This window comes from Hemiscyllium ocellatum, chromosome 1 (assembly GCF_020745735.1).
Source record: "Hemiscyllium ocellatum isolate sHemOce1 chromosome 1, sHemOce1.pat.X.cur, whole genome shotgun sequence".
In the NCBI taxonomy this organism is placed as follows: Eukaryota; Metazoa; Chordata; class Chondrichthyes; order Orectolobiformes; family Hemiscylliidae; genus Hemiscyllium; species Hemiscyllium ocellatum.
This window is the reverse complement of record NC_083401.1, coordinates 146,990,273-147,017,169: the sequence shown is the minus strand read 5'-3', so window position 1 is coordinate 147,017,169 and position 26,897 is coordinate 146,990,273. Positions and strand designations below refer to the sequence as shown.

The 26,897-nt window shown below is 43.1% G+C and overlaps 1 protein-coding gene across 1 annotated transcript in view; it reads right to left on the bottom strand.

The window, feature by feature from the left end:
- Nucleotides 1-26,362, bottom strand: part of slc2a9l2 (solute carrier family 2 member 9, like 2) — a 390,861-nt gene extending 364,499 nt beyond the window's left edge. Inside the window, exon 1 of the mRNA XM_060829178.1 lies at nucleotides 26,285-26,362. Within this exon, the coding sequence (XP_060685161.1) occupies nucleotides 26,285-26,362 (78 nt within the window). The remainder of the gene's footprint in view (nucleotides 1-26,284) is intronic.
- Between the last annotated feature and the right edge of the window lie 535 nt (nucleotides 26,363-26,897).

Below are 26,897 nucleotides of genomic sequence, written 5' to 3'. Positions count from 1 at the left end.
TTTGCTATTACATCAGCTGAGAGAATCTTAATTTTAACTGACAGAAAATGACAAAAAAAAACTATTTTCCAGTTAGATTTGGATACAATAGTCAGTTCCTGAGTATTAGGATGCATAAAATAAATTCAAATGTTAACAATTTTCAGATAGCAGAATTCCTTGCAGAACTGTAATTAATTCAAACATGCTATTTAGAAAAAGAAACTTGCAAAAATATTGCAGAAACTCAGTTACATTGAATGCAATTTATACTTTAAATTTGGGTGATCCTTTGTACTGAATATATTGATATTGGGTAAATTGCAACAAAAAAGTATACAATTAGACAGAAACTCCAGGCAATGTACAGTAAAAGGATGATAATGGGGAGTTCAAAGAGTTAGAAAAGTTGTAAAAAGGAAGTATTCGGAAAGCAGATGAGTGTTTCAAGGTGAATTAATTAAGGAATATCAAAATAAAGTATTCTACAGTTAGATGAATAATAAAAATAAATTTAGATTGTAAAGGGTGATTTTATCAGGTTTTATGCCTGGTAAAACGGATTCAAGTTTTGAAGACATGATTTGGAGATGTCAGTGTTGGGACTGGGTGTACAAAGGTAAAAATCACAACACCAGGTTATAGTCCAACAGGTTTAATTGAAAGCACACTAGCTTTCAGAGCGTCGCTCCTTCATCAGGTGATAGTGGAGGGCTCGATCGTAACACAGAATTTATAGCAAAAATTTGCAGTGTGATTATACATTGAAAAATTGATTGTCTGTTAAGCCTTTCATCTGTTAGAATACAGTGATAGTTTCACTTCTTTCATGTGTAAATCACAAACTTTTCTTTAAAAAGTTGCATTCTCAGGTTAGCTGTTAACAATGGTGATAGCTAGACAATATGTAGAAGGTGTTAGCCCCCTGTGTTCTCTATCTATGACCTGATGTTTAGATTGATTCTAATCTAAAAAGTGAGATAACAGAGTTTTACATAAATTCATGCAGTTTTTGAGCTCCGAGTTCTACATGAATGTACGCAGTTTTTGAGCAAAGTGCAATGTAACTCTGCAAGTACAAATTCACCACACAAAATATATGTGTGCATGTGGGTCTTTGTCTGTCTGTGTGTGTGTGTCTGTCTGGGGTGGTGTGTGTGTGTGCAGAGTGTCTTAAGTCTGTAAGGGGGTGCATGTGCAAGTGTGGGAGTATGTGTGTCTATAAGGGTGTGTGTGGGTGTCTGTGTGCGCGTGTGCACGCGTGTGTAGGAATATCTGTGTGTGTGTGTAGTGCAATGGTGATCACCTGTAATGTGACATGAACCCAAGGTCCCGGTTGAGGCCCTCCCTCTGGGCACCGAACTTAGCTATCAGCCTCTGCTGCCTGTCCCGAAGTCCACCTTGGAGGATGGTCACCCGAAGGTCCGAGGCTGAATGTCCTGGACCACTGAAGTGTTCCCCAACTGGGAGGGAACCCTCCTGTCTGTTGATTGCTGTGCGGTGCCCATTCATCCGTTGTCGTAGCCTTTGCTCGGTTTCTCCAATGTACCATGCCTCCGGGCATCCTTGCCTGCAACGTATAAGATAGACAACGTTGGCTGAGTCACATGAGTACCTGCCATGTACAAGGTGGGAGGTGTTCCCACGCGTAATAGTGGTATCTGTATCCACAATCTGACATGTCTTGCAGCGTCAACCATGACAGGGTTGTATGGAGTTGTCCTGAGAGCTGGGCAGTTTGCTATGAACAATGAGGTGTCCACTACTTGCCTTTAAACAACTGCCCAGCTCTCAGGACAACTCCATACAACCCTGTCACAGTTGACGCTGCAAGACGTGTCAGATTGTGGACATAGATACCACTATTACGTGTGGGAACACCTCCCACCTTGTACATGGCAGGTACTCATGTGACTCAGCCAACGTTGTCTATCTTATACGTTGCAGGCAAGGATGCCCGGAGGCATGGTACATTGGAGAAACCGAGCAAAGGCTACGACAACGGATGAATGGGCACCGCACAACAATCAACAGACAGGAGGGTTCCCTCCCAGTTGGGGAACACTTCAGTGGTCCAGGACATTCAGCCTCGGACCTTTGGGTGACCATCCTCCAAGGTGGACTTCGGGACAGGCAGCAGAGGAAAGTGGCCGAGCAGAGGCTAATAGCTAAGTTCGGTACCCATAGGGAGGGCCTCAACCGGGATCTTGGGTTCATGTCACATTACAGGTGATCACCATTGCACCACACACACACACAGATATTCCTACACACGCGTGCACACGCGCACACAGACACCCACACACACCCTTATAGACACACATACTCCCACACTTGCACATGCACCCCCTTACAGACTTAAGACACTCTACGCACACAGACACCCACACAGACACCCACACAGACACCCACACAGACACCCACACACACCCTTATAGACATACACACTCTCATATGCACCCCCTCACAGACTTAAGACACTCTGCGCTCACTACACACACACACAACCCCCACACACAGACAGACATATATTTTGTGTGGCAAATTTGTACTTGCAGAGTAACATTGCACTTTACTCAAAAACTGTATACATTCATGTAGACTCTGAGCTCAAAGACTGCATGAATTTATGTAAAACTCTGTTATCTCACTTTTTAGATTAGAATCAATCTAAAATCAGCTCGTAGACAGAGAACACAGGGGGCTAACACCTTCAACATATTGTCTAGCTATCACCATTGTTAACAGCTAACCCGAGAATGCAACTTTTAAAAAATGGTTTTGTGATTTACACATGAAAGAAGTGAAACTATCACTGGATTCTAACAGATGAAAGGCTTAACAGACAAATCAATCAATTTTTCAATGTATAATTTCAGTTACATCACACTGCAAATTTTTGCTATAAATTCTGTGTTACAATCGAGCCCTCCACAATCACCGGATGAAGGAGCGTCGCTCCGAAAGCTAGTGTGCTTTCAATTAAACCTGTTGGACTATAACCTGATGTTGTGTGATTTTTAACTTTAAAGTTTTGAAGAGGTAGCTAAAGAAGGGATAGGACAAAGTCTGTGACTAATTATCTATATGGCCTTTCAGAAAGCATTTGACAAGGTGTTTCAGAAGAGAGGATTGACTAAAGTCGAAGCCCATGAAATTGAAAACAATTATTTACCCAATTAGGAAAATCAGCTGAGCTTTAGAAAATAGTACGGATGAAATGGAAGGTGCATGAACTGGTCAAATTTATCTCATGTGGTTCTTGGAATTTCAACTATGAACCACATTTGGTGTCAATTTGGAATTGGGAGTTACAGACCCTAGTTTTGTTCATAACACAACAACAGCAATATTTTAGAACATATAAATTAAAGCATACAATTAGTAGAATCATAGAATTCCCTACACTGTGGAAACAGGACTTTCGGCTCATCTAGTCCCCACTGACCCTCTGAAGAGTAACCCACCCAGACACTTTTCCCCTATCCTATAGTTACCCTTGACTAATGCACCTAACCTACACATCCCTGAACACTATGGGCAATTTAGCATGGCCAATTCACCTAAACTGCACATCCTTGGATTGTGGGAGGAAACCGGAGCACCCAGAGGAAACCACGGAGACACCGGGAGAATGTGCAAACTTCACACAAACAGATGCCAAAGTTGGAATCGAACCTGGAGCCCTGGCAGCTGTGCTACCATTGAGCTACCGTGCTGCCCCTGTGACCATAAGACACCTTATAGAGCCTCAAAAGTACATCCCTACTTTTATATTCAAATCCTCTCAAAATAAATGCCTTCCTAACGATTGACTCAACTTGCAAGTTTACCTTGCAAGAATTCTGGACTAGAACTCAAGTCTTTTTGCACTTCAGACTTCTAAATTTTCTCCCATTTAGAAAAATGGTCCATGCCTATATGCTTCCTACTAAAGTGCATGACCTCACACTTTCCCATGTTGTACTCCATCTGCCACTTCTTTTTGCACTGTCCTAACCTGTCCAAATCCTTCTGGACCCTCCCTGCCTCCTCAATGCTACCTATACCTCTAACTATTTTTGTATCATCTGTGAACTTAGCTTCATCTAGTATGTCAATGTATAAAGCAAAAAGCTGTGCTCCCAACACAGAGCCTTGCAGAACCAGCTGCCATCCTGAGAAGAACCCTTTAATTCCCACTCTTTCTGCCAGACACCTCGGCTTCTATCCATTCTAGCACCTTGTTTCTGACACTATAGGCTCTCATCTTTCTCAGCAGACCCCTGTGTGGCACCTTGTCATAGACCTGCTTGAAGTCCAGCTAGATAAGATCCATTGGCTGTCCTTGGTCTAACCTGCTTGTACTTCCTCAAAGAATTCTATCAGATTTGTCAGGCATGACCTCCTCTTGATGAAACCAGACTGACATTGTTCTGTTTGCTGTTCTCTTCCAAGTATTCAGAAATCTCATCCTTCACGATGGATTCCAGGATCTTATCCACAATTAGGTTAGACTAATCGGTTTGTAATTTTCTGTCTTTTGCCTTACGCTCTTCTTAAATAGCCCAGTTTTTCTAGCAGTTCCTTCTTAGTGGAAGCCACCATACTCAGTTCTGCTCCCTCACTCTCGAATTTTTAGGATATTATTTACATCTTCCACTTTGAAGGTTGATGTGAAATAATTATTCAGTTCCTCAGCCATTTCCTTGTTCCCCACTACTATCTCTCCAGCAACATTTTCCAGTGGCTCAATGTCCACTTTTCCCCCTTTATATATCTAAAGAAACTGTTACAGACTTCCTTTATATTACTGGCTAGATTATCCTCATATTTAAGCTTCTCCCTCCTTATTTCTTTTTTGTTGCCCTCTGCTGGTCTTTGTAGTCTTCACAATCCTCTGGCTTCCCACTGCACTTCACCACAATATATGCTTTCTCTTTTGCTTTTATGCTATCCGTGACTTTCCTAGTCAGCCATGGTTACCTCATCACCCTATACCATGCTCCTTTTCCCTCAGGATGAATCGCTGTTGTATTTCTGAATTACTCCCTGAAACCCTGCCATTGCTGTTCCACTGTCTTTCCTGCTAGGATCCTTTCCCAGTCAATTCTACCCAGCTCCTCCCTCATGCCTCTGGAGTTGCCTTTATAGAAGGAGATCTGAGTATTAATACATTGGCAGATGATGGTGTAATAAAGATGCTACTCAACTAGTATTCAAGAGGCTGACGTTAATGTTTTGAGGACATGGGTTCAGCTAGTGGAATTTAAATTCAATTTATAAAACAAAATCTGGACTATAAGGCTAGTTTCAGCAATGGTGATCTTGAGAAGTATTGACTTTTTTGTAAACCTCCAACTGGTCCACTTAAGGGAATAAAATCTGGTGTCCTTTGCAAAGGCACTTTCCAGCAGGAGATGGGTGACAGTCTCAATCCTCACCTGCGACCCCTCCCCCAAACCAATCCCGGGCAGTTGCTTCGAAGGCAGCATGTGGTGATGCAGACCAACTGGGCGTATATGAAAGATCGCAAAGGTGGGTTCCCTTCTCACCACCAACCAAGCGATGTCATGGAGCTCATTAGAGAGTTCTGCTTTGAGGCATTCTGCCCAATGACTTTGACAGTCTGCTCAGGTAACTATGTGACAGGCTCTACCCTCTCCTTTTCCAACAGAGTCTCGAGGATCCTAAGTACTGACTACTTCCTGGTGGACTCGTGGTCAAAAAGGTGTTTTCTTTGCAAATTTCTCTGCGAAGGAGAGGTGATAGTGGTTTTTGTTGAGGGTCATCCCGAGCAGCTCTGCAATGTGAGACTCTGGTCTCTACGGTGTGTTCCCCGATGCACACCGAAACAAACATCAACTACGCCTGGAGAACCATCAATTCATTGAAAGATGCTCTTTAGTCTACCCAAAACCTGATGGCCTTCCAAAACAAGGAGTTGACCCTGCCTGAGTGTTGCAGACTGGCACATTCCAAGGTCTAGGACTACGTGCTGAGGGACACATTAAAATTTGGGCCAGCTGCCAGAGGGGAAAGACCACTATCTGAGTCTTCCTGCTGAAGGTAAATGGGGATTTGTTCAGTTATTAGACCCTCCTAGTGTCTCAAATATATGTAACCATTAGTAGTGAAAGCATATGAGAGGTCTGTGGTTTTTTTTGAATAGAGTTGAAGTCCAATATTTCACTTTATTTAGTTGATATGCAGCTGTACAGAACCAAACTACATTTGCGTTTATGTACACACAAACGGATTGTTTTATGAATAAAGCATATTTTGAAATCAAATAAAGGAGGAAATCTACTATCCTTTCCTGGTCTATTACACATATAACATCAGACCCATAGCAATGTGGTTGAGTTTTAAGCGTTTTTTGAAATTGTCTAGCAAAGCACACAATTCAAGAGCAAATAATGAAAAACTGGAAATAGTGAAGATTTAACTGGATTTGAAAGCCCTGATGTACGTATCTCAAAATGTTATGGGCAGGTACAGAAAATAACTACAAAATTAAAGGATTGCCAGCCTTCATAGCTAGAAGATTAGAATGTAGGATGATCAAAGTTTTGTAAAGTCTTGATCAACCATCACTGAAATATTCTGTTCATTTTGTAATGAGGACCATAGCACATAGCACTAGGAGACAATGAATAGCATGAACAGGAACAGAGAATAGTGGTTCAAGATAGCTATTTTAGATGGAAGATGGTCAGAACTGGTGTTCCACAGGGATTAGTGCTGATTCCACTGTAATACAGCACTTAAATAAACAAACTAAATTTGGGAATCAGAAAATACAACTAGAAAATTTGCAGATAGCAAAATTGGAGGCATAGTTCATGCTGAAGAAGAATGAGAAGGAAAAACACAATGCTATGAAATGTACAGAAAATGTGTGTTTTGTTAGTCAATGAATCTCCGTGTATGTTGGAAGGAAGTTGTGGATAGTGACGAAGGATGTAGTGGTTGCAGAGAGACATAGATAGGATGCAGAGCTGGGCTGAGAGGTGGCAACTGGAGTTTAATGTGGACAAGTGTGAGGTGATACACTTTGGACAGAGTAATCGGAATACTGGGCTAATGGTAAGATTCTTGAGAGTGCAGATGAGCAGAAAGATCTCGGTGTCCATGTACACAGATCCCTGAAAGTTGCCACCCAGATTGACAGGATTGTTTAGAAGGCATACAGAGTTTTGGCCTTTATCAATAGTGGGATTGAGTTCCTGAACCAGGAATCGCAGCAGCTGTACAAAGCTCTGGTACGGCCTCACTTGGAATATTGTGTACAGTTCTAGTCACTATAAGAAAGATGTGGAAGCTTTGAAAAGGGTGCAGAGGAGATTTACTAGGATGTTGCCTGGTATGGAGGGAAGGTCTTACGAGGAAAGGCTGAGGGCCTGGAGACTGTTCTCGTTAGAGAGAAGAAGGTTGAGAGGTGACTTAATAGAGACATACAAGATAATTAGAGGGTTAGATAGAGTGGATAGAGAGCCTTTTTCTAAGTATGGGAACACAAGGGGACACAATTTTAAAGTGAGGGAAGATAGTTATAAGACAGATGTCAGTGGTAGTTTCTTTACTCAGAGTTGTAAAGGTATGGAATGCTTTGCCTGCAACGGTAGTAGATTCGCCAAGTTTAAGTGCATTTAAGTAGTCATTGGACTGGCATTTGGACATACATGGAATAGTGTAGGTGGGATGGGCTTCAGATTAGTATGACAGGGCGGCACAACAGAGGACCGAAGGGCCTGTACAGCGCTGTAATGTTCTATGTTCTATATGGAACCCACATATTCCTCAAATAGCTAGAAGCTAAACGGAGCAGGAAAACGAAAAGGAAGCTAAAGGTGCAGAAGTTAGATGACTAAAATTTTTTTAAACAATTTAAAAATTGTGAATTTGCGACTTCCTCTATTGGGATTTACTTCTGGGGGTGAGGACTGAAGACGTTCAAAAAAGGAGTTAGATATAATTTAGGGCAAACAGAATATGAGGAGAAAGTAGGAACAGGGCACTGAATAGGAAGATCAGCCATGATCCTATTGAATGGCAGTGCAGGCTTGAAGGGCTGAATGGCCTACTCCTGTTCCTCTTTTCTATCTTTCCATTTTCCTAAAAGCAAAATGTTTACTTTAAAACTTGTCTGAGATCTATGATATGCATTGGATTCCCTAAGATGATACCGGAAAGATTATATTCATTAGATAAGGCATAATAATCTGTGAAATCTTTCTCTATAAAAAGAGGGGGATTGACCTGATTGTTTTTACCTTATACATATAAAGATCTCAATGACTGCAGATGCTGGAAACCAGATTTTGGATCAGTGGTGCTGGAAGAGCACAGCAGTTCAGGCAGCATCCAAAGTGCAGCGAAATCGACGTTTCGGGCAAAAGCCCTTCATCAGGAATAAAGGCAGTGAGTTGGAAGCATGGAGAGATAAGCCAGAGGAGGGTGGGGGTGGGGAGAAAGTAGCATAGAGTACAATGGGTGAGTGGTCCCCCATTCTCATGGTCACCATTGTTTATGGAAGCATTTGATGCAGCAGACGTTGAGAAAATGTTTCTATTTTTGAGAAGTCCAAACGTGGAGGTCATTATTTTAGGCATTATTGCCATATTGGCTGTGATTTATTTGATAGTTCTCTCACCTGAGTAAGATTATGGAATTCAAATCTCACTCCAGAAACCTGAGAACAAAATTCTAGTCTAGTACTCCCAAACTGTACTCAGCAAGTTCCTCAAACCTGAAAAGAAAGGAAAATAAACCGCACTTACTTTTTTAGTTTGCATATTATCTGTCACTATTATGTCTGTGCAATTACTTGTGTCCCCCTCACTGGTTGGCATTGTGCAAGACTGCACTCTTTCTGTACAGAAAAGGAAACAAATGATATAATATTAATACACAACAGATATTGAACTGACAAAAACCAATCTACAAATGTATGCACTTCTCTACAAGCAACGTTCTTCTTCATATAGACATATCTTTTCCTTTCTGTGCTTACATTAGAAGCACAGGAGGAGTTTTCGCAGTCAAAGGAAGACAGATTTAGATTCATATGAGGGGTAAAAATCACATTGGATCAAGATTTCAACTTTATTCTGCTTCTTCCGGGTTTCATCCAGGGGTGTTTGAATGCATTTGGAAAATCCCTCCATGGAATTTTCAGGAAGATAATTAAATTATTCAAAAAAGACACTTAACTATCTTTTTAATCCTGCATTCTGACTTAAAGGGCTATTTCTTGATTTGTCAGAAGCTTAATGCGATCAACCAGGTGAATGGAAAGTGGGGAGAATTTCTTTAAAACTCCAGCTGAAGAATCTTCCGTCAGGGAAACTGAAGGGCCACTGCCAAGGCCAGCTAAGCGTTCCTTCCTAGAGATTGCTAACATTGCGTGAAAATATCTTTGAAAGTCATTTCACATCATTTGTCTTCAGTGATGTTTCCCTGCTGTCAGCCGTCGTTGCAGCGTGGGAGCAACCTTTACAGTTCTATCCTTCACTTTGGGTAAAGAGGAAGAGGGGCAGCAACGTGAACACCAGCAGTAGCTGGAGAAATACTAGCAGTAGCAGTGCCTTCTCCAAGTCACACACTGCTCCACAGGACAGATGAGATGGACATAGACAGCAAATGGAAGGCAGCAATCCTTCTGACATGGGATCTACAGACATACAATGTGCTCCTTCAATATGTTTGAGTGACAGATGCTCAATTTCACAGCAGATCATTGCTAATTGGTGAACAAGACTGCCTTCCCAGTGGTTGTCCTAATTTACATTTCCCTATTGAGCATGGAAGCTATGGAAACTCAGTACTGGAAGTAGTCCCCTTGCTTACTGGTCAAGACATCTACACTCAATAGAGACACAATTTGTCTAATGATCCAGAGGAATTCACCATCATCAGGAATGAGCAAAACATGGCCAACTTGGCTGTGTCCCAGTTGCCTCAGGACTGGTTTCAGTCATCACAAAGTCCTTAGGCAGTTTTGGGGATATGACTAAATTCTGTTGATCATGACTGAGGAGAGACATCCCAAATGATGGTGACATTTTTCTAGCAAGCCCTCTACTACTGAAGCCATGCTCCCGGAGGATCTGAAAGTCTTTAGTATAATCTGTGTGTAACAGTGGTGAGGGAACATGTCATGAAAAGAAGAAAGGGAAGTAAAATAAGAAGAGAAGGAGGAGAGGAATACAACAACAAGCTAACCAGGTTCTTCACTAATGTCAAACCTTCCTCAGTTAATGTTTCAATCATTGACCTTACGGACAAGGAGTCATCGTATTGCAACATGAGGTTCATTTAGTTTTAACTGCCAAATTATATCAATAAGCAATAATAAATACGTTTATTACACACAAGAATACAATTATAGCAGCATTAGATGATAATAACTGCTTGAAAAGATAAATCATAAACTTTTCACACTCACCATACTAATTGGTGTTTTGTAATGAACATTTAGACACAAACACTCTTCACGAGTGGCATGGTGGCTCAGTGGTTAGCACTGCTACCTCATAGTGCCAGGGACCTGGTTCAAATACTGCCTCAGGCAACTGTCTGCATAGAGTTTGCACATTCTCCCTGTGTCTGTGTGGGCTTCCTCCCACAATTGAAAGATGTGAATTGGCCAAACTAAATTGCCCATTGGTGCAATATAGGGGAATGGATCTGGGTGGGTTACTCTTTGGAGGGTTGGTGTGGACTTGCTGGGGCGAAAAGGGCCTGTTTCCATACTGTAGGGAATCTAAAATCATTACTGAGAGGAGAATATTATGGCCAGAAATACACCAAAACTGACTCTGGTTGAAACAGTCCTAAGGAATTTAACAGGTGCCAGATAACAGAATGAATCACTCCGCATGTTCATTTTTGAATTGTATGACTGGAATCCTTCCCCAAGCCAGCGGAATAAAAGTCCTCTCAACTTCTATTTCATTCTGATCTGGAAAGTGGGGGGCTTAATTTGAAATTTCCCACATGAGATTAGAGCAACGTGAGGGACATGTCCAGTCATGTGAAGCAGCATTCAATCTTGATGAATACTAACAACCAGGAGTGAAAGCAACTGTCTCGCAACTGAAGTTATGCAGAAGATCATCACTAAGGGGCAGTCTCTGGCACAGGCTGAATGGGCACACGGGGCTGGGGAGTTTATGGCAGGAAAGCTTTAAATGTAGAATTCAAAGGAAAACTTGTTCTTCCTAACCCACAAATGAACAAACACTAACCTATACCCATCTGACCACATATCCACAATAATGACAAAAGACTGAAAGAACTGCAGATGCTGTAAATCAGAGAAAGATAGAAATTGCTGGAAAGGCTCAGCCGTTAACGGAGTTATCAGAGTTAATGTTTTCAGTCAAGTGACCTTTACTCAGAACAATAATAATGATAGTTTAAAAATACTAAATGGCTATAAAAGATTTTGGGGCATCTTAAGGATATGAAAGGCATGATGTAAATATAAGTGGAGGGTCTTGCATTCATCGGGACAAATGCAAGAATACAAAATTTCAAGCATTTACAACAGCTTAAACGACAAGACAAAAATGGCCCCAATTGGTTGCCAATATGACTCTAATGTGAAAGTGGGTACTGCTGATGCTGGAGATTAGAGTGGTGCTGGAAAAGCACAGCAGGTCAAGCAGCATCCGAGGAGAAGGAAAATCAATGTTTTGGGCAAAAGCCCTTCGTCAGGAATGAGGCTGGGAACCTCGGGGGTGGAGAAATAAATGGGAGGAGGCTGAGGCTATGGGGGTAGGTAGCTGAGAGTGCAATAGGTGGATGGAGGTGGGGGTGAAGGTGATAGGTCAGAGAGGAGGGTGGAGCAGGTATGTGGGAAGAAAGATTGACAGAGGGGACAGGTCATGAGGACGGTGTTGAGCTGGAAGATTGGAACTGGGCTAAGGTGAGGGGGGGAGAGGGGAAATGACGAAACTGGTGAAGTCCACATTGATGCCAAGGGTTTGGAGGGTCCCAAGGCAGAAGATGAGGCATTCTTCCTCCAGACATTGGGTGTTAAGGGAATGACGATGGAGGAGGCCCAGGACCTCCATGTTCTTGGCAGAGTGGGAGGGGGAGTTGAAATGTTCGGCCACGGGGCGGTGGGGTTGATTGGTGCGGGTGTCTCGGAGATGTTCCCTAAAGTGCTCTGCAAGGAGGTGTCCTGTCTCCTCAATGTAAAGCAGACTACATTGGGAGCAACAGATACAATAAGTGACAATGGTGGATGTGCAGGTGAAACTTTGATGGGTGTGGAAGGCTCCTTTGGGGCCTTGGACTGAGGTGAGGGGGAAGATGAGGGCACAGGTTTTGCAATTCCTGTGATGTCAGGGAAGGTGCCAGGAGGGGGAGAGAGTGGGTTGATGGGTTGGGGGGGGGGCACGGTTGGAGGGGGGGAAAATGATGAGGGAGTCACAAAGGGAATAGTCTTTCTGGAAGGCGGATAGGGGTGGGGAGGGAAATATACCTCTATTTGTAGGTGGCAGAAATGGTGGAGGGTGATGCGATGTATAAGGAGGTTGGTGGGGTGGAAGGTGATGACCAGGGTGGGTTCAGTCATTGTTGCAGTTGGAGGGATGGGGTTCAAGGGCAGAGGTGCAGGATGTGGATGAGATACGTTAGAAGGCATCATCAATCATGTGGGAGGGGAAATAGTGGTCTTTAAAGAAGGTGGCCATCTGGTGTGTTCTGTGGTGGAACTAGTCTTCCTGGGAGCAGATGCAGCAGAGGCGGAGGAATTGGGAATAAGGGATAGCATTTTTGCAGGAGGCAGAGTGGGTGGAGGTGTAATCCAGGTATCTGTAGGAGTCAGTGGGTTTGTAGAAAATGTCAGTGTTGAGTCGGTCACAGTTGGAGATGGAGAGATCCAGGAGGGGGGAGAGAGGTGTCCAGGTGAATTTAAGGTTGGAGTGGAATGTGTTGATGAAGTTGGTGAACTGTTCAACCTCCTTGTGGGAGCACGAGGTGGCACCGATGCAGTCATCAATGAAGCGGAGGAAGAGGTGGGGAGTGGTGCCAGTGTAACTCTGGAAGATAGACTGTTCCACATAGCCAACAAAGAGACAGGCATGTCTGGGGCCATGCGGGTGTCCTTGGCTACCTCTTTAGTCTGGAGGAAGTGGGAGGATTCGAAGGAGAGATTGTTGGGGTGAAACCCCCGAGGCTCCCAGCCTCAATCCTGATGAAGGCTTTTGCCCAAAACGTCGATTTTCCTCCTCTTGGATGCTGCCTTACCTGCTGTGCTTTGCCAGCACCACTCTAATCTTGACTCTAAACTTGACTCTTTTACTGAGGTGTTACTGTGGAGAATGGAACTGGGAACTACATGCTCCTCAGCTCTGGGCAATTCAATAAACATTGCAAGTTATGCCTTGACTTTGCAGAGAATGGGGTCCTGCTTGTAACAAGCCACACTATGAGCTCAGATGAAAATTTGGTTATTCATGTATAGTTATAAACATGCGAGTATGGTTTGGGAAATGCTTCCCGAATGCAGTATTATATCTAACAATAGGCATTTTAGTTTTGGATTCTGTGAGTATGATCTGGGTAAATGCAATCTGTCCTCTTGTTCAAATTGTTCAGCCAATTACTGGGATTTACATCCTCTAAATACCTGGCTTTGCAATGACACTGAAATTCATACATAAAACTTTGCTCAATCATGTGCTAGACAGAATATTTTTCTGGAATGAAAACTACAACCTGTTGTTACATGAAACTATCAGTAGCCTGGCCACTGCGTAGTAGGAGAAAGAGAGTTTCTCCATGACAACATTTCAGGCAATTAAAGTTGACAGCACCTTTTCTCTTGTCATTTATATTGTAGCATCCATTTAAAATTTAGCATCCTTGCGTTAGTCCTGATGATTAGATTAGATTTCCTACACAGTTTGGAAATAGGCCCTTTGGCCCAACTAGTCCACACCTACCCTCCGAAAAGTAACCCACCGAGACCCAGTTCCCTCTGACTAATGCACCTATCACGATGGCTAATTTAGCATGGCCAATTCACCTGACTTGCACATCTTTGTGACTGTGGGAGCATCCAGAGGAAACCCATGCAGATACGGGGAGAATGTGCAAACTCCTTCGCCCAAGGTTGGAATTGAACCTGGGACCATGAGGCAGCAGTGCTAACTGCTGAGCCACCATGCCACCTCCATGAGTGCAAGACAAAAAACCTTTGACAACATCTCATTTAGCAACATCCAAGTTCAATATTTCCAAATACCTCTTTAAATCCAAGTTCTTACTTTAACAAACAATAGAGTTTTTAAAAAGATTTCTAATGTTAACCAACCATTCATGCTGAAGAAGTGTAAAACCATCTGCAGCAACATGGGGTCACCCTGCTATACACCATATAATCTACCTTAAAATAATGAGAGAAGTATCCAAAACAAATTTGTCAATAAGTGATGCAATATTTAAAACTGCTAAATGAAATTTTTGCCCACAAGTGGTTAACCTGCCAGCTCACCCTCAAACTTGTAACATTTCAGTTACGTGGTTAACCTGCTGGCAAATCAATTCTTTAAGATGTACAAAGGTCAAATGCAGTTACTGATTCAACAGTAATTGATAGGCTGCACGTGAAACATTTATCCTTGCAAACAAAGTAAAGCAACATGAAAAGTTATAAACTGACTGGTGGAATTTTTATACTACTTGTTAGCCAGGATCTGATACTTCAGGGTTTTACTACCACTACGTTGTTCACAATTTCTCCTTTGCTAGTAATGTTTCCTTCATCAAACGGAAACGCTAACAACTACTAGAATCATTACTTTTGGCTAATAAATGACCAAGTTAAAACTGGTTATAGGCTTGACGAGAAGCATTTACTGTATTGGTTGGAATTTTGACCAAGAACAAGGGGAAATTCTCCTCAACATTTGCTACAATTAGCGTAATGACGATAATTTGCTGATGGCAGTGTCAGCCATATTACAAGTATATTCCATGAGACTTTGGACTTCCGGGATGGTAGATAGTATTTGCCGGAAACTGATTTCTGCCTACACAAGTTAACCTTTCCTATTCTAGATCAAGTTCAATAAATGATTAGAAACAGAATATAGGAGCAGAAGTGGGCGGCACGGTGGCACAGTGGTTAGCACTGCTGCCTCACAGCGCCAGAGACCTGGGTTCAATTCCCGCCTCAGGCGACTGACTGTGTGGAGTTTGCACGTTCTCCCCGTGTCAGCGTGGGTTTCCTCCGGGTGCTCCGGTTTCCTCCCACAGTCCAAAGATATGCGGGTCAGGTGAATTGGCCATGCTAAATTGCCCGTAGTGTTAGGTAAGGGGCAAATGTAGGGGTATGGGTGGGTTTCGCTTCAGCGGGTCGGTGTGGACTTGTTGGGCCGAAGGGCCTGTTTCCACACTGTAAGTAATCTAATCTAAAAAAAAAGTAGGTCATTTAGCCCTTTGAGTCTGCTCTGCCATTCAGTATGCTCATGGTGATTAAATGTACATTTGTTTTTATATACTTTTATCTTTTGTACTCATTAACCTGTTAGAATTGAAACTGTAATAATACAAAGTCTTGACAATAAGTGCGACGAGTAACTTTGTTTGACCTCACCGACGTCACTCTCCACTGCTTCGAAAATAGTCCACTTATCCAATATTTGACAGTGGAAGAAAATGACTGTTCATCCACTAACTGCAGTAACAGGAAAACCAAAGCCATTATCTCTGGTCACTATCACAAACTCGATTCCCTGCTCACTCGGTGTCTCTTCCTGGCAACTTTGAGGTTGAATCAAACCACTCACAACCATGGGGGTTATATTTATTACCATGCTGAGCTGCAGAGTTACTCTGATCAGGATATTTCCTAAGTGAGGCTACGCAATTGCCTGCACAGTTCCCCCACCTCATGCAGACTGGTCACGGTATCCACTTTCATCAGAATACCTTGCAACTCAGGCTCCACATGCCTCAGTTTTCCAATGATAACACCAATTGTAACATCTGTTTGAAGTCCAGTTGAGCTTCAGCAGGTGTTTCTGCATAGTCACATCATAAATCCTGCATCCTAGATGGACCTTGTGCATCTCAAGCAAATTCACGGGCTTCTGCCAGTCATCGTAACCCAGCCATAAACTCTGACATGGATTCCCCTGGTTCTTGAAATGCCAAGTAAAAGTGATAACATCTCAGAATTAATGGAGGCTTGGGGTCATACTATTCCTTAACTATATCAAAAAAGGTTTTAGTGTCTGGTGACTCAGGAAAAGTTAGGTTGTGAACAACAGAAAAAGCTGCAGCTTCACAGGCTATCAGGAGAATAACTCAGTCTTCATCTGCCAAAATGTTGTTTGCATGGACCAAAAAACTATTCTTTCCACAAACTGGGCCCGGTCCTCCATGCTAGTGTTGAATGGGTCAAGCTTCCCAAACAGAGGCATGACATAAGAAACTGCTTATCCCGACTTCAAAATGCCGAGAGAGAGCGAGAGAGAGAGAGAGAGAGATATTCTGCTGAAATCTTCATCCCAGTTGTTGTTATCTCTACACTCACACATACTTTTGGCTGGCAAGTTTTAGTTTCTGAAAATGGTCATCGGCTGCCTCAGTACTAACTCACGCTGTTAAAAATCACAACACCAGGTTATAGTCCAACAGGTTTAAATAGCTTTCGGAGCAACACTCCTTCATCCGGTGATAGTGGAGGGCTCGATCATAACAGAATTTATAGCAAAAATTTGCAGTGTGATGTAACTGAAATTATACATTGAAAAATTGATTGATTGTCTGTTAAGCCTTTCATCTGTTAGAATACAGTGATAGTTTCACGTCTCTCATGTGTAAATCACAAAACCCTTCTCTTTAAAAAGTTGCATTCTCGAGTTAGCTGTTAACAATGGTGATAGCTAGACAATATGTTGAAGGTGTTAGCCCCCTGTGTTCTCTAGCTATGACCTGACGTTTAGATTGATTCTAAATCTAAAAAGTGACATAACAGAGTTTTACATACATTCATGCAGTTTTTGAGCTCAGAGTTCTACACGAATGTATGCAGTTTTTGAGCAAAGTGCAATGTAACTCTGCAAGTACAAATTCGCCCCATAAAATATGTGTGTGTGTGTCTGCTTGGTGGGGATTTGTGAGTGTGAGAAAGTGTGTGTGTGTGTAGTGAGTGCAGAGTGTCTTAAGTCTGTGAGGGGGTGCATGTGTGAGTGTGGGCGTATGTGTGTCTATAATGGTGTGTGTAGGTGTCTGTGTGTGCCTCTGTGTACCTGTGTCCATGTGTATGTGAGAGTATGGGTGTAGGAATATCTGTGTGTAGTGTGATCACCATTGTACTACACAGACACACACTCTCACATACACACGGACACAGGTACACACAGACACCAACACACACCCTTATAGACACACTCCCACACGCACCCCCTCACAGATTTAAGACACTCTGCACTCACTACACACACACACACTTTCTCACACTCACAACCCCCACCCCAGACAGACACACACACACACCCACAGACAAAGACCCACATGCACACATATATTTTGTGGGGTGAATTTGTACTTGCAGAGTTACATTGCACTTTGCTCAAAAACTGCATACATTTATGTAGAACTCGGAGCTCAAAAACTGCATGAATTTATGTAAAACGCTGTTATCTCACTTTTTAGATTAGAATCAATCTAAACATCAGGTCATAGACAGAGTACACAGGGGGCTAATATCTTCAACATATTGTCTAGCTATCACCATTAACAGCTAACTCGAGAATGCAACTTTTAAAAAAAAGGTTTTGTGATTTACACATGAAAGAAGTGAAACTATCACTGTATTCTCACAGATGAAAGGCTTAACAGACAATCAATTTTCAATGTATAATTTCAGTTACATCGCACTGCAAATTTTTGCTATAAATTCTGTGTTACAATCGAGCCCTCCACTACCTCCTGATGAAGGCGCGTTGCTCCGAAAGCTAGTGTGCTTCCAATTAAACCTGTTGGACTATAACCTGGTATTGTGTGATTTTTAACTTTGTACACCCCAGTCCAACACCGGCATCTCCAAATCATAACTCACACTGTGGCCTGTTTACAGATTCCAATTGCACACCCACCGACCTCTGTGTACTCCCCTAAATGATGGCTCAATCTTAAAATATTCATCCTTATTTTTTAGATTGTTCTATAGCTCATCTCTCCCTGCCTTACAACCCTAAGATATCTGCTCTTCTCCATTACAGGCCTCATTAGTAGCTACAGCTTTAATCACATCGACATTTTTAAAAAATCATAAAGTTTCTTTCTATTTGATCAATGAACAGATAAATTAGCAATCCACTCAGAAAAGACCCTGCTTGGTGCGTTGAAGGAATCTTAATGGTGGATAAGTAAACTGGAAGAGTTTAAATACATACTCGCATGCGGTTCAGTGTTAAAATTGCCCCTATGTCTCAATGCAATCGCCATTATTACAGAGATAAAGAAATCCTAAAACAAGAAATAAAATAGGTCCTAACATCACAGGTTTTATCTCCCACAAACAGGATGGACTGTTCAGATTTAAAAATCTCAAACTCAAACTTTGAAGCTTTCCATTTCCAGTTTTGAAAGAGACAGGATAGGGACTGGGCAACCAACAACTTGCAGAAAGTGGGTTTTATAATTAGGTATTATATTGTACAAAGCTAAAAATCATGCAACCCCAGGTTATAGTCCAACAGGTTTAATTAGAAGCACTAGCTTTCAGAGCACTACCTGATGAAGGAGCAGTACTCTGAAAGCTAGTGCTTCTACTTAAACCTGTTGGACTATAACCTGGTGTTGTGTGATTTTTAACTCTGTACACCCCAGTCCAACACCAGCATTTCCAAATCATGACGTATTGTAGTGTGCCTCACTGTTGCATGTTAAACCCAGGCTGGCCAGGTTTCAAAGGATTCCAGAAACCTGAAAATGTGTAGCTGGAAAAGCACAGCAGGTCAGGCAGCATCCAAGGAGCAGGAGAGTCGACATTTTGGGCATGAGCCCTTCTTCAGGAACCTACCAGTGGGAAGTCTGCATGTGGGACAGCAAACTCATAGCACTGCATGGGAGCCAAGAGGAGAAGGGATGTCTAATCACCTTACATTGCAGCCCCTGCCACCCAACACCCCATAACCTTCATCCCGTTTCTCTCCCTGTCATCAAGTCCCTTACACTAACAGTCCCCCTCACCAAACCATTATCGATGAGCAGACACCCACTCCCACTATAACCAACACTGCCAAGCAATTCAACACCCATCGTCCACACCATTATGTAGCTATCAATGACTTCATCTCCTGCAATCAGACCCATCCAATGGTCAACAACCTCCTAGGTAAGCACCCAATCTCTGTAATTGCACCCCTCCCATATCCTCCCAAGGCACACTGTACGCCCACAAACCTAAACCACCATCCTTGCCCTACCTTGCCTGCAGCAGGAAACACACCTTGAGCAGGATTATGACTTTTTCTGGAGTATTTCTCATCCACTAGAATCAAGCCGATCCATGACAGTATGTAATGGAGGCAGCAGAGGTCTTATCCACCAACTGGAGAGCAACCCAAAGACAAAAGAAAATCTATTAAAAAGCCAGAGATTCTTGGAAATTAATGCACTGGTCATACTGGCACATTTTGAGTTAGTATACAAAATATGTTGGACTATTTTGCTTCATTCACAAGTTTTAGTGGGTTATTTTTCTTCAGGAAAGTCTCTATTCTATTTTAGAGAAGGCCAGGAGACATTAAGAGGGCACTGACGGCCTTGTTCAGAACCAAAGTACCCCAGGAATCATCCAGAGCTACCAGCCAATCAGAAGCGAGACCCTCTTTGGGAACACCAGCACCTCTGGGGAGGTGGTGGTTGCTGCCAGTATGACACCTAGCCAAGGTTCAGGATCATGACAGAATCCCAAGGCACAGGGAGTGCTGGCAGATAGTTGGAGGGAGGGGCACTAGCAGAAATTTCAGAGGAGTAGCTATCTGCAGTCACCCTCCTTCCTGATGTTGGGTCCCTTGTTGGAGCTCTTAAATGTGCGAGCCACCTGGGAACCTGCAAGCAAGGCTACAAAAAGTTTGCTTGTTATTTACCCCAGAATGGGCAAAAGTGAGAAAGTGAATTCCTGACCGATTTTCTTGCTCCTTGGAAGTTGACTGACCTGTTGTGCTTTTCCAGCACCACACTCTCGATCATAATCCCAGAATGGTTAAGACACTAGGCACCTTGGGTTAATTCCAAAATCAAGGTTAGCCACAGGCTCTCTCGCAGTAATTGGGGTGAAGATGGGAAGGTTACTTCACCGTCTCATCTGATTCAATGTCACCCTTCACCAAACTCACACAGAGGGGCAAGACATTAACTTACACCAATTCTGAAGAGGAAGTTCCCGATAAAATTCTGCCCCTATCAAGTTAAAGTCACATCAGCAGGCAGTTAAAGTTTTGCCCATGTGATCATTGAACCACCCCACTTCCTCCCAAGACCACCACTCTGAACAGATAAATCCCACTGAGGATTAACCTGACCCACACCCCGACCTGCTGAAGATTTAACCTGTCTACTGAGAAATTACCCTGACCAAACCCCAACCTGAAGATTTAACCCGTACACGGTTAAACTGACCCACATCCTGACCTGCTGAAGATTTAACCCCTACATTGAGAGAGTTAACCTGACCCACACCCTGACCTGAAGATTTGACCCATACACAGAATTAACCTGACCCACCACAATGTGCTGAATACTGAGACCCCATCCCTCCCCACTGGCTAGTTAAATGCTCCCCCCTCTCAAATCTGTGTATGAAGCCCTCATTAGAGGAGTTATACAGACCAATTCTTGTTGAATTTCACCCCTCCAGCTGTTGAATTGAACAGCCAGAGTTCTAGGACCCTGACTGGAACTCTACCTTGGTGCTTGGCATCCCCAAAACAAAGCGTCAATATAACAGAAAATTTTAACGATAACAGGAAAAATAGCGAAAAATGAAAAGCTGAGCATACGTTCGTGGACAAACTTCAACGATCAGGTTGCACAGTCCGATCACCTCTTCAAACTGCTGAAAACAAGATGTCACTAAACATCCTAAAGATTATATATCAACACCACCTAGTTACTAAGCAAGTCACTACCCTGAGGGATAAACTATAAAAGGTCATGTGTTCACTTTCAGCAGGTCAAAACAAGGCTATCAATCATTAAACAACTGTAACGGAACTAAGCACTGATTCACTTAGGAACCAAGCCCAAATCACTATGAAAATGCAACTTAACGAGGTATGTTTGCAACTTAAAAGCAACAAATGCCAGACAAGCTCAACAAGTGTGGCAACATCTGTGGACAGAAATGTTAACTTTTCAAGTTCACTGTGATTGATCTTCAGAATTTCCTTGGAGTTTGGTACATGTTCTTAATTAGTTTAGATAGTAAACCTCCTTGTAGCTAATTAGGGATCACCTTGCCAGCTATACGCAATGAGTAACACTTACTGAAAAGTAAAGTGTAGATTGACACGGTTATGTTCACTTCCACATGAAGCATAACATTTGTAAATTCACTCTGACATCCAGACAAAAATCTGCATTCATCTTGTGAATTGACCATCACTGCATCTCCAACTCCGTAGTAACAAGAGGCAGGGGAATGGTCAGCCCCTGTGGGCTGGAGAGTGTTGCCTGGGAAGTAAGAGGAGCTGATCCTGCTGGGCCATTGGAAACCAGTGGTATAAAATATTATCCAGAGGCAAAGCATACACTGCAGGCTTCCTGCCCCCAAAAACAATTCTCAGCACTGAGCGGCACTGAGTATTTCCAAAGGTAGAGAGAAACATGAACATACACATAGCAGGGAAAGATTAACAAGGTGGTCACTTTTCTCTTTACAAAGTATGACCTAATAAAAAAGGTATATAAAATTCTAATAAATTTTAGTAGAGGCGATATAGAGAGAGTGTTTGCCCTTGAGAGGTAGCAGAACTCGAGGCTATCTGAGATAGCCAACTAGAAATCCTAAAAGAAATTTAGAAGAAACTTGTTCATTCAAGGCAAACCAAGAATATGTCATAATCACCAGGCATGTCCATGATATGATCAGCAAACAAAAAATTGCTAATTTTGCCCTTCTGTTTTAATTTTAACTTTTGTAAAAAAAGCTTTTTATCTTCAGGACAATACAGACTCCATGATATTGTGTCACGTATTTATCTTAATCTAAGATCAACCTAACCTACAGACCCCTCAATTTACTGTCATCCATGTGCTTGTCCAGCAGTCTCTTAAATGTCACTAATGATTCTGACTCTACCACCACCACTGACAGTGCGTTCCATGCACCCACCATTCCCTGCATAAAGAACCTACCTCTGACATCTCCCCTATTCCTTCGTCCAATCACTTAAAGATTATGACCCCCTCATGGCAACCATTTCTGCCCTGGGGAAACATCTCTGGCTATCTACTCTATCTATGCTTCTCATTACATTGTACATCTCTATCTGGTCACCTCTCTTCCCTCTTCTCTCCAGTGTGACAAGCCCGAGCTCACTCAACATCACTTCATTAGACAAGCCCTCCAATCCAGGCAGCATCCTGGTAAATCTCCTCTGTGTCCTCTCTAAAGTATCTACATCCTTCCTATAATGAGACGACCAAACTGGACACAATATTCTCGATGTGTTCTAACCAGGGTTTTATAGAGCTGCAGCAAAACCTCGCTTCTCTTCAACTCAATCCCTCTGTTAATGAAAGGCAAAACACCATACGCCTTCTTAACAACACTATCAATTTTGGCGACAACTTTGAGGGATCTATAAACCTGGACCCCAAGATCCCATTATTCATCCACACTGCCAGGAATCCTGTCTTTAACCCTGTATTCAGCATTGAAATTCTACCTCCCAGAATGAATCACTTAGTGTTTATCTGGGTTGAATTCAAACTGCCACTTCTCAGCCCAGCTCTGCATCCAGTCAATGTCTTGTTGGAGCCTGCAACAGCCCTTGGCATTATCTGCAACACTACCGACCTTCGCGTCATCGGCAAGCTCACTAACCCACCCTTCCACTTTTTCATCCAAGTAATTTATAAAAGATGCACAAGAACAGATCCCTCTGGGACACCACTGGTCACCGACCACCAGGCGGAATACTTTGCATCCACTACCACTCACTGTCTTCTTTTGGCCAGAATTCTGTATCCAGACAGCCAAATTTCCTTGTATTCCATACCTCCTCTAACTTTGAATGAGCCTACCCTGGGGAACCTTGTCAAATGCCTTACTAAAATCCATATACACCACATCCACTGCTCGACTTGCATCAACATGTCTCATCACATCCTCAAAGAACTCAATAAGGCTTGTGAGGCATGACCTGCCCCTCATAAAGCCATGCTGACTACCTTTAATCAAAGTTTGTTTTTCCAAATATGTCATAAATCGTATTTCTCAATCTTTTATAAAACCTTGCTTACCCAGTCGGCCTTACCCTCTCTCTGATCATTCTCTTAGTCCTCTGGGTTTTCCCTAATCCTTCCTACCAAGGTTATTTCATGCCCCACCTAGGTAATGAACCAGGCCAGGTGTTAGACTTGGAGGTAGGTGAGCACTTCGGGGACAGTGGCCACAACTCGGTGACTTTTACTCACCGAGAGGGATAAGTGTGCACTGCAAGGCAGGAGTTATGGCTGGGGGCAGGGAAATTATGATGCGGTGAGGCATGACTTAGGATGCGTGGATTGGAAAAATAGGCTTCAAGGGAAGGACACAAATGATATGTGAAGCTTGTTCAAGGAGCAGCTAATGGGTGTCCTTGATAAGTATGTACCAGTCAGGCAGGGAGGAAAGGGTCTTGTGAGGGAACCGTGGTTTAATAAGGAATTGGAATCCCTTGTGAAAAGGAAGAGGGCGTCCTATGTAAAGATGAGGCGTGAAGGTTCAGTAGGGGCGATTGAGAGTTATAAGGTAGCCAGGAAGGATCTAAAGAGAGAGCTAAGAGCAGCGAGAAGGGGACATGAAAAGTCCTTAGTTGGTAGGATTAGGGAAAACCCAAAGGCTTTCCATAGGTATGTCAGGAATAAAAGGATGGCTAGGGTAGGTATCGGTCCAGTCAAGGATAGTAGAGGGAAGTTGTGCATGGAGGCAGAGGAGATTGGAGAGACACTAAATCATACTTTTCGTCAGTATTCACTCAGGAACAGGACATTGTTGCTGATGTGAATATTGAGTCACAAGTGATTAGAATGGATGGCTTTGAGGTATGTAGGGAAGAGGTCTGGGGAATACTGGAAAGGGTGAAAATAGATAAGTCCCCTGGGTCTGATGGCATTTATCCTAGGATCCTCTGGGAAGCTAGAGAGGAGATAGTGGAGCCATTGGCCTCGATTTTTATGTCGTCGTTGTTTACAGGAATAGTGCCAGAAGACTGGAGGATAGCGAATGTGGTCCCCTTGTTCAAGAAGGGGAGTAGGGATACCCTAGTAACTATAGGCCAGTGAGTCTCACTTCTGTTGTGGGCAAAGTCTTTGAGAGAATTGTAAGGGATAGGATTTATGAACATCTGGATAGGAATAATGTGATCAAGGATAGTCAGCATGGTTTTGTGAAGGGCAGGTCGTGCCTCACAAACGTTATTGAGTTCTTTGAGAAGGTGACCAAGGAAGTGGACGAGGGTAAAGCAGTAGATGTAGTGTATATGGATTTTAGCAAGGTGTTTGATAAGGTACCCCATGGTAGGCTACTGCAAAAATTACAGAGGTATGGCATTGAGGGTGCATAGAGGTTTGGATTAGGAATATGCTGGCTGGAAGGAGACATAGGGTAGTAGTTGATGGTATAGGTTCATCTTGGAGTGCAGTTACTAGCGGTGTTCCACAAGGATCTGTTTTGGGACCATTGATGTTTGTCATTTTTATAAATGACCTGGAGGAGGGGCTTGAAGGCTGGGTGTGCAAGTTTGCGGATGATACGAAAGTCGGTGGAGTTGTGGACAGCGAAGAAGGATGTAGCAGGTTACAGCGGGATATATATAAGTTGCAGAGCTGGGCAGAAAGGTGGCAAATGGAATTCAATGTAGGTAAGTGTGAAGTCATTCACTTTGGTAGGAGTAACAAGAAGATGGATTACTGGGCTAATGGTAGGCTACTTGGTAGTGTGGATGAGCAGAGGGATCTTGGTGTCCATGTACACAGATCTCTGAAAGTTGCCACCCAGGTAAATAGTGCTGTGAAGAAGGCATATGGCGTGCTGGGCTTTATTGGTAGAGGAATTGAGTTCCAGAGTCCTGAGGTCATGTTACAGTTGTATAAGACTCTGGTGTGGCCTCATCTAGAGTATTGTGTGCAGTTTTGGTCGCCATTTTGGAAGGATGTGGAGGCATTGGAACAGGTGCAGAGGAGGTTTACCAGGATGTTGCCTGGCATGGTAGGAAGATCGTATGAGGAAAGGCTGAGGCACTTGGGGCTGTTCTCATTGGAGAAAAGAAGGTTTAGGGGAGATTTGATAGAGGTGTACAAGATGATTAGGGGTTTAGATAGGGTTGACAGTGAGAACCTTTTTCCGCGTATGGAGTCAGCCGTTACTAGGGGACACAGCTTTAAATTAAGGGGAAGTTGGTATAGGACAGATGTTAGGGGTAGATTCTTTAGTCAGCGGGTTGCGAGTTCATGGAATGCCCTGCCAGTAGCAGTGGTGGACTCTCCCTCTTTATGGTCATTTAAGCGGGCATTGGATAAGCATATGGAGGTTATTGGGCTAGTGTAGGTTAGGTAAGTTTCGATCGGAGCAACAGAGGGCCGAAGGGCCTGTACTGCGCTGTATTTTTCTATGTTCTATGTTCTCCTCAGTCCATTTTTTAAATTCTTTCCTAGCTACCCTGTAATCCTCTAAAGCTGTGCCAGATCCTAGCTTCCTCAACCTTAAGTAAGCTTCCTTCTTCCTCTGATGATAGGCTCCTCTTCTCTTGTCATCCAAGGCTCCATCACCTTACCATTCCTTGCCTGTCTCAGTGGGAGAAAGCTATCCAACACTCGCAGCAAGTGCTCCTTAAACAGCCTCCACATTTCTGTTGCACATTTTCCGTACAACAATTGTTCCCAATTTATACTCTACAGCTCCTGCTAATAGCAGTATAATTTCCCTTTCCCCAGTTAAATATCTTCCCATACTGTCTGTTACTATCCCTCTCCATGGCTATGTTAAGGTGAGGCAGTTATTGTCACTGTCATTGAAAAGCTCTCCCACCGAGATATCTGACATCTGGCCTGGCTTGTTGCCAGGAATCCTTCCTGGACTCACCTGACAAAAATCGGCTCCACCCAGACCATCTGCAATAAGGAGGTTCCAATTGATACTGGGGAAGTTGAAGTCACCCATAACAACAACAGTTACATGTGCACCTTTCCAAGATTTGCTGTCCAATCTGTTTTTCCACCTCTCTGCTGCTATTGGAGTGTCCACAGAAAACACCCAATAAAGTGACTGCTCTTTCCTGTTACTGACTTCCACCCATACTGATTCAGGACACTCCGGTGGCTCAGTGGTTAGTACTGCTGCCTCACAGTGCCAGGGACCTGGGATTGAGTCCAGCCTTGGATGACGGTCTGTGTGGAGTGTGCACATTCTCCCCGTGTCTGCATGGGTTTCCTCCAGGTGCTCCAGTTTCCTCCCACAATCCAAAGATGTGCAGGTTAGGTGAATTGGCCATGCTAAATTCTCCATAGTGTTCAGGGGTGTGTAGAAGAGGTGCATTAGTCAGGGGTAAATATAGATTAATAGGGTACGATGATGGGTCTGGGTGGGTAACTCTTCAGAGATTTAGTATGGACTTGTTGGGCCTAAGGGTTTGTTTCCATACTGTAGGGATTCTATGAACAACCTCCTTTTCTGCAGCTGTGATGCACTCTCTAAC